The sequence below is a fragment of the Rhinoderma darwinii genome, chromosome 9 (assembly GCF_050947455.1).
Source record: "Rhinoderma darwinii isolate aRhiDar2 chromosome 9, aRhiDar2.hap1, whole genome shotgun sequence".
Taxonomy (NCBI): domain Eukaryota; kingdom Metazoa; phylum Chordata; class Amphibia; order Anura; family Rhinodermatidae; genus Rhinoderma; species Rhinoderma darwinii.
Window position 1 is genome coordinate 57,118,618 of NC_134695.1, and position 14,688 is coordinate 57,133,305.

Sequence of the window (14,688 nt, forward strand, 5' to 3'; positions counted from 1 at the left end):
ATTGCGTGAATGCTGCAATGAAGATATTTAGCCCGATGCGACTTTCACCGGCAATATTAGCTGATCGCTTGGGGACTTCCATACAAAAAAAAGTTGTCTTCGTTAGACAACTCCTTAAGTGGGTCTGTCTGGTGACTCATATTTCTTAAAGGTTAACCTATGCATGATCTGACGGAGAGAAGGGAAACAAACTAAAAATGGGAACCTTGGTCTTTGTACGGCTCCTACCATGCACTTTCACAGCAGAGGCGCAATCCAACTAAAAGAAAAGTTAAATTACCAGGACATTTTTTTTAAATAATTTTTTTTTTTATATACCTGATGTATGTGGGAAGTGTTTCTAAAGAAATTTTTTAAAAAAATTTACATTTTGGCTCAAAATTTGCTTCAATTTAAATACTTTTAAAATAATTTAAACTCTTAAGGGTAAGGCCAGATGTAGCGGACAATTTCCAACACAGATTTTGCCAAGAATCCACTGCAAAATCTGCATGTGTTACTCGTGGATAATGTTGTGGATTTCACCCTACGCATTGCAAAGAGTGAAAACCTGTGGCTTTTCCCGCACAAGAATGAGCATGATGCGAATGCTGGGATTTCCGCGTGGATTTTCTCCACTTCGTTTAGAAGAGGTTTTGAAAACACCCATCCACTTGTATTGTACTGCACATTGCGCCACAAATCCGCAACTTATGTCCTTTCCCTAAATAAACCCCAAATATATTTCTAATATAAAGTTTAATAAGTACAATTGAGTTGCGCTTCTATCGATTTGATTGAGAATGCGGTAGGTAGATTTGAATGGCAGATTTAATGTTGCAATATTTTTGGGGTCCATTTTAGCGTGCCAATGTTTTGTAAATGATGAACCATTGGACAAAAATAAAATACATAGGACGTATAATGATGTATGTGTATATGCTCAGTGCCCGCATGTCTAACTGCTAGAAAATAGAAATGGAGCAGACAGCCCCTGTCAGGCATGCCATGGATGTGCCACCTAGGGGAGTCCATTGCTGGACCGTCCGGTAAAGCTCTGCTAAACCAGCATGGAACTATTTTTGTGATGTGATTAATGGTAGATATACAATATATTAAAACTTTTTGTTTCCCCTTCAAGATTGTGATTCCAGGCTAAATACGACACGAAAAAAATGTAAACCACAAATTTATGCCAACTAAATATTCTGTTAACTTTTTTACAAATCCACAAAAAGGCTCAATATTTCCTCTAAGAACAGCTTGGCTCGATAGCATCAACACTAGTCAACCTGCCAGAAAATCTGCCGGTAGAAGATTCCTTAGATGGAAGAAGCTCGGCCTCGTAGTCTGCATTAGGTGGCAGTAGTGTGTTGCATTTTTCACCAGGCGTACAGTATCCACATTATTTTATATTGTTCTCGATCATTTGTAATATTATTCGACACCACCTAGTCCGGCACCAAGTCCAGCTATTGAAACAAAAAGTTACCGATTTTGTTTTAAAGTTATATTTTCCCAAATGTTTGCATTTTTTTTTTTTTGCCTTAATTCTGGTGCTACACGTAACATTTAATGTTATATGGTCTGTTTTATCCAGAAGTAGCTACCAGATCTTAGTTGACTTTCCCACGGGCCTTAGGCTTAAATGCTAAATTCCCTCTTGTAAATGGAGATTCAGCCACGGAGGTTGTCGAGGAGGTGGCGGTGTACTGATAATTGCAATTGTCGCTCACTGGGTTAATTTCCTTTACTTTTGCACAAAGCATAATTAGAAAGCTGTAACTGTCCTGGCTTCTGCGAAAGGGAATGCAATACAGTCATTTTTATATTAATTATATTTAGTCTTGTAGGTTGGCGCCAGACGTATTTTAGCAGAAAGTGTATTTTGGGAATTCGGTTGGGGGTTGGAGAAATAGAATACATTTAATGTAGGATTTTGAAGTGGGTTATCAGAAGCAACTGGAGGGCATACTAAATACTTATATAAGTCGCTCTTTCTAGAGGGTCCTGGAAGGGGAGATACTTGAAGTAGTCATCAGGGTGGAAGAAACTTTTGGACCAGGTATAATGGAGAGCGACCGCGCATGTGCAAACACCTGTCTGCTGAAAAAGGTGGACGTAAGAAATGGGATGCAATGTGAAGACCACAAGTTGACTCCATGGCCGCATCTGAGGACCCCATAATGTGGTAGGTTGACCACTGCTGGCGGTTACAATTGGCCATGTTAGAGCAGTTCCTGCCTAGTATTGGTGATAACCCAGTAGGTAAAGTTTAAGAATAATTAATGATTTAATGTAAACTTAAAGGGGTTGTACAGGGTTATAAAAACATTCCTGCTTTATTCTAAAAACAGAATTGGGTTAGTAGGGTTGTCCACTACCGGACAACTGATGACCTATCCACCGGATATTTAATAATGACCTTGTAGAGGGATTGCACAGTAAAATATATTTTTTTGCAGATGAAACTAATCTCTCTAAATTAATGCAAGTGACGCTATGATGTTACAAATCCACAAGGGAGGTGATGGTGATTTTAAATAGCAGGAGACTGCAGAAGGGTTTCTACCTATTTTTTTTCTCGATTTGGCCGTTGAGACTACAAGGAAAGGTGAGCTTTTTTCATTTGTTCCCTTTTTTTTGGTGTTATGTGGTGGTCTTTGTTGCTGTCTGTGGGAGGACGTGGCCCAGAGCCAAGGTGGCTTAGACTGGCAGCATTGGTGCTGCTGGTCTCCCGGGTTGCTCCCTCTGCGGGTGCTGTGTTGCAGCAGCACTGGTTGCCATGCTTTACTGCAATTGATAGAGTAGGGATCCACTTGAAAGAGGTCGCCGTGAAGGGGCAAGTGGACTTGTACAGTTTGATCAAATGTTTACGAAGAACCTCCTGTTCATACATTTTTATTTTGCTGAGCCGCAGTAGATCAAGTATAGCAAGTGGATGTGCGGTCCAGGTTTTCTTCTCTCCCTTGTGGATGATGTTACAAATGGTTCTTGAGAAGTTGGGGGCTTGGGCAGAGAAGTGGCAAATAAGGTTTAATACTGGTAAATGTAAAGTTATGCACTTGGAAATAGAAAATACATGTCACCATCACATACTAAATGGGAAAACTGACATGGAAAAGGACTTAGGAACATTAGTTGACAGTAAACTTAACTGTAGCAACCAGTGTCAGGCAACTGCTGCCAAGGCAAATAATTTTCTCCGTATAATGTATGTTAAGCGTATGATGTGACGAATGTCCAACGGATGAACTCTCGTGACCCTAGTAATTACGTATCTGTTAAGCGAATACCATTATAGTCTATGGGTAATGGATGCCACTGTTAGGCATCCGTCACTGGCTTCCGTTTAATAGATCAGGAAGCTCCTACAACGTAACGTCCCCAGGTCAAGATAGAAGCTGGGGACTCCGGCTGCTAACAAGGTGTTTCCATTAAGGGGAAGGCCCTCCGGTCGCGGGTTGCCGTGCGAGACTTATCTTGAGTCCTTGGCTGCTTTCAAAGCAGCCAGAGTCACTGACTGTTATCTTGTCCCAGGGAAGCTACTTAGCCTCCCTGGGCTGACATGGCCGGCAAAGTCTCAGGCTAAAATTAAGATCGGGCTGCCGTGTGGGTGGAGGGTTCTCTGTGTAGATACCATGGGGAGACAGGGAAGCCCATATGTGGACAGTTACGTCACTAGAGCTTTCCGTCACAAGGTGGCCTGTGATGGATTCCATACGGCAGCATCCATTACCCATAGGCTCCCATGTTAAAAAAAACAAAAACGTATACTGCGCGGTATAGTTTTTTTTGCGGGCTGCTAAAGTGTAGTCTACCATGCTATTCCAGCCTTCAAAAAAGGATACCAGCCCTACCGAGGCCAAAAGGACACTCTCTTTTGGCCTCTGTCGCTCTAATGGAGTCCTACAGACACGTTTAGCATGCACGCTAGATGTAGGGAAAACGAAATGTGAACAGGGTCTTACACACTATGTTACTTTGTTTGTGAATGTGTAAGGCCTCATTTACACGAGCGTATTATACGCGCGTGCGACGCGCGTGCTTTTCACGCGTGTCGTACGCACCTATAATAGTCTATGGGGCTGTTTAGACGATGCGTGATTTTTGCGCTGCGTGAGTGCGTTGCGTAAAACTCACGACATGTTCTATATTCTTGCGTTTTTCACGCAACACGCACCCATTGACTTCAATGGGTGCGTGAAAACAACGCATGCCACACTGACGGTCCTGCGTTGCATGCGTGAAAATCACGCAAGAGCTGTCAAACTCCTGAATGTAAACAGAAAAGCACCACGTGCTTTTCTGGTTACAAACATCCAAACGGAGTGTCAAATTCGAGATGAGCGCACCGAACTTCACCGGGTTCGGCCAAACTCGTTTTGACCGAAACCGGTAAAAAATGTTCGGGTACGCGACGTCAGGAGACAGTCACTGTCCACGGTGCTGAAAGCGTTAAACTGGTTCAGCACCATGGACAGTGACTTCCGCTCCGAAAATCCATGAACCTGTAAAAAAAAAAAAAAAGTTCTGACTTACCGATAACTCCGGTCCGACCTCCCGGGATGACAGTTAAGTCCAAGTGACAGCTGCAGCCAATCACAGGCCAAGCACAGGCTGCAGCCAATCACAGGCCAAGCACAGGCTGCAGCCAATCACAGGCTGCAGCGGTCTCATGGACTGCGGCGTCATCCTGGGAGGTGGGGCCGGATGACAAGAGTGGGACGCGTCACCAAGGCAACGGCCGGGAGCCCGGACTGGGGGAAGCAGGAAGTTCTTGGTAAGTATGAAAGTCTTTTTTTATTCACAGGTTGGTGTATATTGTGTTCGGCATTCACTGTCGAGGGTGCTGAAAGAGTTACTGCCGATCAGTTAGCTCTTTCAGCACCTTGGACAGTGACGGGCGTCGACTAGCCTCATCTCTATGATGGCGGCTGCGCGAAAATCACGCAGCCGCGCATCATACACGGATGACACACGGAGCTGCCAAGTGCCTTTTGCGCGCGCAAAACGCAGCGTTTTTTGCGCGCGCAAAACGCACACGCTCGTGTAAATGAGGCCTAATAGAAATAGATGATCCTTTCGCTTAGACCTAGTTCACATCTGCATTGCATTCTGTGCTATTGTTTCCGGTAAAACGGCGGACACATCGACCGAAAACAGACGGAACCCATTCAAGTCAACTGCCGGAGGTGTCCGTGGTGCAACGGAACTGGCGCTTCAAGTTATTCCCTTGTTCTGCTTCTCTGACGGAGCAGAACAACGGAATAACGAATGCAGATGTGAACAGGGTCTTAGTTACACGTTTAGACTTACTGTGCAGTTGCAGAGGCTTTGATTATTATCCGACGTACGAAATTGTACCATACCGTACACTCGCCACAGAGCATAGCACGTGGATCCGACCCCATAGTGCCATACGTTCTATAAGTTGTTTTATTTTTGTTTGTTAACCATCAATCTAACAGTACTTTCTTTGCCTATGACACGACTCCTTTTGTCCTGTCCACACCTTATTATTACACAAGCCTTTTACATTTCTTACGTCAAAAGGAAAATTAATTATTTTGTTCGTATTATGAAAAGGACAAAAATAATTGTGCACGTTGGTGAAGCCGACTCAGTGGTGTGGTCTCGTGTTGAATTGGTTACATGAGTAAATTACATACATATCCATCATCGTGCGAGGACCTAACTGTATGAAACGCGTTGGCATATTCTTTTATTGCAGTTATTGTAATTTTAATTATATAGCAACAACATTTTACATATGAGCCAGAAAGGTTACAATGAGACACATACATATACTACAATTAGCCTTGTACGTAATCTCATCCACACATTAAAGGCGACTCTATATATGATGGGATATTGGGGAAAGTACAAATAGACTGAAAGTGATCATGTAATTTGTATTATAAGGCCAGTGAATCCGCCATTAATAATAGCTTGACCCCTAGTCCGATGTTGAAATCCTGGCTTGAATATTCACAGTAGCAATACCTAAACTACTAACCCATGTTTTCTGAATTATTTTTTTTTACATTTATTTATTTTACATTCTCTTAATTCAACTTTATTTTGACTGCCCAAATTTTCCATGTTGGCAAAGAGAAAATTTGTATTCTTATTCATGCCAGTTCTGTGTGAAATCATTAACATTTGCTTTGCGGATTACTTCACATGACATTTCTTTCAGATAATTTTTTTTTTTTTGGAGAGAGGAACATGTTGCCACTGTTCTAGTCCTTTACCTGAGGGGTGAATTCACAAGTGGCGGATTTGTGCAGGTAAAATCCGCAGCGAATGACCGTACAAGGCAAGCGGATGAGATTTTACAAATCTCATCCATATGCCTCAGACATTTTCTATGCAGATTTTACCACTTTCAATGTAGCAGAAGTGAAATCCTTGGTGAATCCGTAGCAAAGTCCGCATATAACGCACGCAGATTTTCCTGCAGATCAGCCGCTTATTTGCGTTGAGATACGCAAAATTATCCTAATAGTAAGCGTAGGTTCATCTTTTACACAATATTTGGCAAATGTATACAGGACTGCGGCCAGCCAGGCATTTCAGATGAACAGCTGTCCTTGTAGTACAAGGAATGGCTCGAGACCGCTTGAACAGGAGCCAATCATTTAGAGCGGATCTATGTTGTGGCTCATAGAGAGGGGTCTAAGCGGGGGCCATATGGACAGGGGTAGTCTTCATGAAACAACCCCTTTAAAGCAAATGTCCAGTAAGACCGTCACGCTCCCCGACATTATTCTGACACCTTCACAGTTAAGTCGTTAGAGGGGGCAGAGCTGGTGATGCCTTTCATCAGTGTTTCTCTGCCCACTCGCCATTTTGAAACTGTAGTCGGAAGAGGAGCTGTTGGGGAACCCGGGCTACTTGAGTATTTAATTTAAACAAAGAAGCAGGGGGAGGAAGCCTCCAGCTCACCAGTCCAGCATCTGACACTCCAACTTCGCTCGGATCTCCGCGACGGTCCACGGTAGGTAGCAAATGGAAAACCGAAGAAGTTGATCCTGCGCTGTTGTGTTTAAAAAAGAATCATGTTCTTATATTTATTGGGTATGAAAAGTAAAATCAGACGAACAAACAGACGTGGTAACAAGGCCGTTTTCAGGTAGGTATTCGGAGCCTACGCGTTTCGAACACTTGCAGTGTTCTTAGTCATGGATATTATTCCTAAGAACACCGCAAGTGTTCGAAACGCCTAGTAGGCTTCTGAATACCTATCTGAAAACGGCCTTGTTACCACATCTGTTTGTTCGTCTGATTTTACTTTTCATACCCAATAAATATAGGAACATGATTCCTTTTTAAACACAACAACAGCGCTGGATCAACTTCTTCTGTTTTCTATTTAATTAAGTTAGTCTTTTACACAACATTAGGTAAATCTACGGAGCAGTGTAAAAGATGAAACATGCATTACAATAGGATTGAGGTGGGAGGTGAAAGGTGGGCAGTGTCAGACCGATGATTCTCTGTTGGACCCAGGTTCTGACACGTTTCAACATCGTCTGGAACGGTCTGTGCGAAAAAAGTCACGTTTTTAGACGCAATCAAGAAGCTAATGCAAGTGTGACTTGGGTTCTTCACAGACCTGCTAATGGGAAGAAAACCTTACTGTTTGCTAAAAGTTATAGGAGAATCTTTTACCAAATGGAATAATGATGGGATGAAATCTGGACGGCATGTTGTGATGACAGTCAGAAGCTTATAAAGATAGAGCGTAAAATAAGAGATGTGACCTCGGTGAACTTTCCCTGCTCCTGGACAAATATTTTTATTCAAGCAGCACCGTGAGACTAAAGCATACAACAATGACCAAGTTATAGGAGCTTAATTGGAAGGAGCATGTATATTTGCCCTTAAATGAACCAGTTACAAACAGGACCTAAATCTCGCTGAGAATCTGTGGAATGAACTGAACATTATGATTCAGCAGTAGTCCTCATCCGGACTGAAAGTGCTGTAGTAATAGGAAAATACCAAGGCATGGAGGGGTGGAAATGAGCTTTATATTCACGGTCTAGTACTCTCATAGAGGAGGCTCCCTTGTTTGTCTGAAGGTGGTCATACTTGGTCTGGTCTTTTAGGCTTAACTCCTCATTTGGGCCATGTACGGAGAGAACTTGTTGGAAAAATCGTTTTGCAGTCAACCGATTCTTCATTTTTCTCATAGAAAAGGAAAGAGTTTGCGCCAATATGAGTAGTGAATGGGAAGATATCCTACATCTATATATTATGTGTCCTTCAGACATCTCGCAGCATATGAGAGTCGGTTGAAGCAGACAAACTATGGAAGAGATTTTAACCTGCTTTAAACTGGCTATTGACACAAGATTTGTGTTAGCGGGATTCGACCAAATTCCACTCTCTATAAAGGCTGTTATCGGGGGACCATTGGTGAGGCACCATAGACATGAAGAGATTTGACAAGTTGGATATAATAGCTTGCATTCAGCCAACATATATTTGATGTCTATGGACCTCTTTAGTGAGAGTTTTGATAAGGCTCCTTCCACCGGGCCATATTTTGGCTCTGCGCGTATATTTAATGTCAAGGATAGGATTCGATGATCCCAAGTTAGAGCGGAAACCATCAAAGCTTGCTTCGAGAAAGGGTTTTCCCAATGCCACAGAATAGGATCTGATCTTGTCCATGGCACTAAATGGCCTAAGACTGCTTTTAAAGGGGTATAATCAGACATGCGCGGCCACCTCCTCTATTCATCCTCTACCTTGATGCAGCGTCCACCTCACCAAGCGGGATCCTCATCTATTTTCCAGAGCAGACAATGGCTGTAATGACCGTTTCTCAGTCTGAAGGACACTGCCTATTGATTTCTATAAGCACTATGTAATGCTTAATTTCCCCTGTGGTGGCACTGTAGGGGATTTGCACGCTTGCAGACGAGTCTCTTCACATATTACAACTGATGACTTAGAGTCCCAGCAGCGGGACATGCTGTGATGAGCTTATTATTGGGGAACTTTTCGAAAAAATAAATAAAAAGGTAGTGTCCAATGCGGACGACCCCTTTTACAATTGTAATCGATTGCATGTGTTATAAATAAATATAAAGCGTAAATGGCCGTCTTATCGCTTTACATACCAAAAATAATTACAAAATAATCTATTCTATGATAAATTATTCTGCCTAGACCCAGTATAACCGTTCTGATAGGGTTCATCAGATCTTCTTATATCTATCTGGAAAATTTTCTCATTCGTGGCCAACCGGGGTTAAGTGGATTCCAATGGAGGAAGGTGTGTGTCGGGTCTGTGTTTGATTTTATGTATCCAACTTTTTTATTAAAAAATGTTCCATGTCCTCTCGTATGGGTGCCCCGATTTATTTTATTACATGATTTGTAATATTACTGTGTAACGAATGTAAAGACTTTGTCTATTGGTTCTGCTAAGGTACTAATCTGCAACTACAAGGCCAGGCCTAGCAGCGCAGTTGAGATAGACATAAAGATCAATTAATAGACAAGAAACCTTGAAAGCTGTGACAGAACATGCTACCTAATTAGCAGCCAATGAACCATGTCGGCCACAAAGGAAAGCTCCATAGCTCCAGGCTAACTGCTCCTACAAGACCTCTTTACATAACAGTAGGATGTAAATCGTTCAGTCAGAAAACTGAGACATATCAGGAGGTACTGGGACAGGAGGGGCCTGGAAAGCAACAAGTTGCCGATCCCTGAAACCTGTTGTCGGAAAGGTAAAGTGTTTGTGACACCAAGAGGTACAAGGAGGTTTCTCGTCAACTGCAGGAGGTCCACGTAGTCAATACATGGAGGATTCTTGTATGCTCTTAAAGGTTCTTAGTAGAAACACTCAGATTTCAGTGCAATATAAAAAGGGTGTTACAAAAAAATAATAATGTTGAACTGGGATACTTAAACGTTTACATTGCTTTTATATGTGTACAGTGCCTGGGAATTCTGAGTTAATAGAGGGGCTCCCCCATTCAATACTTTAGGAGAGTGAATACAAAGATCATCTCTTGTTCTGGAGGACCCAACGTGTCTGTGCAATACACAGATAGGCTATCGATTAAAATGGGCAATGTTATGCTTCATTTCTCCTGTGGGGGAGCTGCAGGAGAATTAAACGCTCATTATATGTGTAGGATGTCAAACAGTGGGAACAGGAGATCCTTTTTCAATTACAACCTTATCAATCTGACACGTGGGGTAGAGCTAGGGAGCATTCAACGCGTGGTTCGCGTGTCTGAGCGACTTTGATGCAAATTAAACTAAAGTTCCTGTATAGGGTAGTCTATGCTTTTATTCTATATAAAATAATTACAAATATTGCAAACAATACATTACGGCTTTCGTTGAGTAGATTGTCCACTTCAACACCCCCCCCACGTTCTTATTTTTTTAAATAAATTAAATTGAGACTCTTTAAGTGAACATATGCTAGATCAGGAATAATAGGGCTGGGATTGTGGGGAATTTTTATAAATTAAAGTGGTTGTCGCCATTAACGGATGATATAATGTAATGCGCGGTATATGGTATGTAGTAATATATATGATATGTGTGTGAATATTGTTCATTATATAAAGGCCACCTTCAATGTGTAGTGACTATAGAGGTAAAAGTGGTGTTTGGCTTAGGCCCTGTTCACAAAACGTTTTTTTTTTTTTTTTTGTGTTTTTTTTTTTTATGCATTTGACGTGAACGTCGGGAAAAAGCTCCCGACGTATATGTTAAATGTAGGCCGTCACGGATGCCAAATAATGGCATCCATCTCCATAGGCTTTAATGGTATCCGTTAAACTGATACTTTGCACTGGAGTTCATGACGTATCCGTTAAACAGATACCATTATAGTCTATGGGTGATGTATGCCACTATCAGGCATCAGTCTAATGGATCCCTAACCCATATAAAATAATGGTATCCTTTTTACGGATACTTAATGAATATCTATTAAAAAGCTTATGACGTATTCGTTAAACAGATGCCTGTGACGTACATAAAATGGCATATGTCCCCCATAGGCGCCCAGTGTAACAAAAAAAAAACATATATTGTGCGGTATAAGTTTTTTGCGCGTTTTGCCAGGATGGATAAGTCTAGTCTACTGTTGGAACGGAGCCCTATGGACACGTTTAGCGTGTATGTTGGGAGCTCCCTCGATGTACACACTAAACGGATATCAAAAACTTGATGTGAACAGGGTCTTATGTATTGGGGAACGAGTCACCGTTTAAAGTCTAAGGGTACCCATACATATTACGTAAAAGTCAGTCAAACCCAATGAGATCAACTGACTATCTAATGTGTATGAATGTGTACCAGCCCTCCCCTGATGGCAGATTCAGGGAAAGAAGGATCGGGCATGTAGACTTTCAGCATGGCCGATCCTTTGTTTCTGCCGGAAATAACCTGCTGCCAGAGGATACTTGGGAAAAATATTTATGTGCGGCCGAGCATGCTTGTGTATGGGGGTCCGTAGTTTGGCCGACAGCTATTGCAGGTTTATGGCCACCTGAAGGCCGGCAAACACTGCGATTTCAGGCATGTTGCGCTGGTCACAGGCAGGCTACTTGACTTAACTCACGGAGGGTGTGGGGGGGCAATTTAGATCTCTGCCTCGGGCACCATGAAAGCTTGTCCCCTGATATTAGTATAAATTATTTTGCAACTTGAGTTAATGCGGAGGCTGCGCCTTATTGAAATGAAGGAACCCAATACCTTACTGGTTGCATGTGTGTGGTGTAAGGAAAGACGGACTGTCAAAAACAATATAACTCTTTTTGGTTAAATATTTAATTTATCGCTCCTTTTTTTTTTCATTTTCCATGGACAGTACCATCCAGATAAGCAGCACAGGGATATCTCATCCGAACAAGAGACAGACGAAGCATGGAAGTTCATTGAAATCAGTCAGGCATGGAAGATACTAGGAAATGAGGAGACGAAGCGAGCCTATGACCTGCAGCGGCGGGGTAAGTTCTCACAGACCAGTCCTGTTCCGGATCTTTTTGGCTAGGCAGCAGTCAGATTACACCTCCTGCGTGTTAATAAGCTCGGTCCTTTCTATTTTGAGCCATTTGCTCTTTGCCCTATAAATAATAGACGGCAGATGAGAGCCACAGTACGGCTTACATTTTTTTTTTTTCCCTATACATGACAGAGAATTGGGCTATTTTAGACCGGTACGTTTAATATTACATAGTGGAGAGTATGTTTTCTGTGTTCCTTTTGGGGAAATTGTTAGCATCGAATGACTCATCTGTGTTAACTGCATCTCCTCAATCTTCACTGACAAGTCGGGTTCATATGTTACGCCCCAAAGCAACGGCGGACCGGAGGTTTCCATTCCTGTCTATCGAGCACAGTGTTTGGACCTTTAATTCCTACAAATCTAGTTCACATACTGTACTTATACAATATATAAGTAAATATGTGGTGACAGGTAAACTGTTTAGGCCTTATTAACTCTCAGCAGTGCAAGATGTGGATGAATGACTAATAAGATGCAGCCTATACAGTCTCTTAGCATTGAGCAAAGCGAACAGAAAAAAAAAAAAAAAACATGTCTTCACCAACACATCCTAAATGAACGTCCCATTTTTGGTTATATACTGCCGATCCTGTGTTGATGATAAATATTTTAAGCTTTCTGTGACTTTTTGGAAAAACATTGGTACTGAAAGAGTTAATTTAATACCAAATTCTATAAATCAGCATCTCTCGTCTGCAATTTTTTTCTTAGTGCTTCCGAGAAAATAGCTTCTTAAAACAGCGACAGGCTGTTGGGAGCAAGAAAGGGGGAAATGTAGGTCAGATCTGTCACACACAGGCTCCTGTTACATGATGTGATAGCCTGTCTTTCTGCTTCGGCCTGGGGGTAGGAGTCCCTCTGCCTTCCATTAGAGCCTTCAATAAATGTATACCCACCCTCCTTGCTAATGGGAGGGGGACTCAATAATAGTGTATTGCCTATGGGGAAAACACTCAATGGCACATTGCAGTAACACACTCTGGCTTATCTTTCATGCATAGCCACCATCGGCCCTCCGTGTGTCTGAAAAGAGAGAGCTGCCTCCGTAGATTGTTTACAAGACTCAATCTATCAAATCTGCCTCCTCTTCCCCCGGTCCAGCTCCCCTGCTGATAACGGCTAGCTTTGTTACACCAGAGCCAGATAAAGACTATACATCAGAATTGTTAATGTGTATTATACCCACCATAAAGCAAACCACAAAGCCTCTCCCAGCTGTATGATTTTTCTTGGCCCAACGGCAATTTTTTATTATTTTTTTTAGGTGTCTATAATTTATACATGGTGGATGTAGCCATTTTGTGGGTTGGATAAATACTTTGCCTATCAATGTTCTGTACAGGCAGTTGCCTCGAAGAGACACAAGAGGCCTCCCTTACTTCTTACTGTACCGCCTGCCTGCTTTTACACGTTGCATTGCGTTTCGTAGATTTTAATATTAGTCTCCAATATCTGTCTAATTAGGTGATTGACCTACATGGGCCATTCTGGTATCCAGGGCTAGAGGCTCCCAGGCTCCTGCCCCATTTTGATCCCCTTTCGCAACCATATATAGGAGAGGTGGCCACGCATGCGCATATCCTTCTCCACTGAAGACTTTGGGTGTTACGGAGAGAGATGAGCCAGTTACACCCTTAGGCCCCATGCACACGACAGTATTTTTCATCAGTAATTATGGACCCATTCATTTCTATTGGCCACGGACACCATTCAGTATTTTTACTGATGGGTGTCTGTGCTGAAAAAATCATAGAACCTGTCCTATTCTTGTCAGTAATTACGGCAAGGACCCTCTCATAGAAGTCTATGGGAGCTTCCGTAAATACGGACGACTACTGATGTACATCCGTAAACCATCCGTATTTACAGAAGCATTGCTAGGCAACATGCTGATGACATCATTTGCAACCTCCCTCTTTTTGTACGGATCCGTATATACGGTTGGAATACGGATGCCTACTGATTCGTATTTACGGACCGTATTTCGGGATAGATGAAAATACTGTCGTGTGCATGGGGCCTTAGACTTCAATTAAGAGAGCTGGATAGGATAGTCAAACGGCCATTAGGGGGCCTCTGTTTTTCTGAAATGTAGAAAGAAGTTAAATTGGGGTATACAAAAGTATCTGGAATCCGTGTCAATAATGAGTATGTTGTAAATTTAGAATTTTCTGGTGCGGTCATTATGTTGCGATGGTTCTTTTTTTCGGAGTATGTTAATGGGGCACAAAATACCCCATACGTATGCATTGCCGGCAAAATACTTCATAGAATCCGCGCTTAAATCCTGACATAATCCACAACGTGTGAACATGGTCTAACTGTCTTGCCTTATCTAGTTCCAACAGTACAATAGAGCTATCCTGAAATCCCCCAAACTCTGCTGACTCTGTCCAAATCTACACAGCAAAGCTGACAATTGAGCTGCAGAAAATAGAAAGTGTCAGCCTGTTATGTCTGCTCTAGTAGCCTGTAAAACAAATATTGCAAGATTATTTTTTTTATATAGTCCCATAAAAAATGTGATTTTCTGACATCTTCCATGTAACCTCATCACAACAATTCTGTAAAAGGGCATTGATAATAGATTTTTTTTTTTTTTTAGCACTATGATTGATTTTGTCTTGAGATACCGAGCTACTAATCATTATTTA

General features: G+C 42.1%; 1 protein-coding gene across 3 annotated transcripts in view; it reads left to right on the forward strand.

Moving 5' to 3' along the window:
- The window catches only part of DNAJC24 (DnaJ heat shock protein family (Hsp40) member C24), a 35,215-nt gene that overhangs the window by 10,755 nt on the left and 9,772 nt on the right, over positions 1-14,688 (forward strand). For all 3 annotated transcript variants that reach the window (XM_075837737.1, XM_075837735.1, XM_075837736.1), the window contains exon 3: positions 11,837-11,975. In XM_075837737.1, coding sequence (XP_075693852.1) covers positions 11,837-11,975 — 139 coding nt within the window. The remainder of the gene's footprint in view (positions 1-11,836; positions 11,976-14,688) is intronic.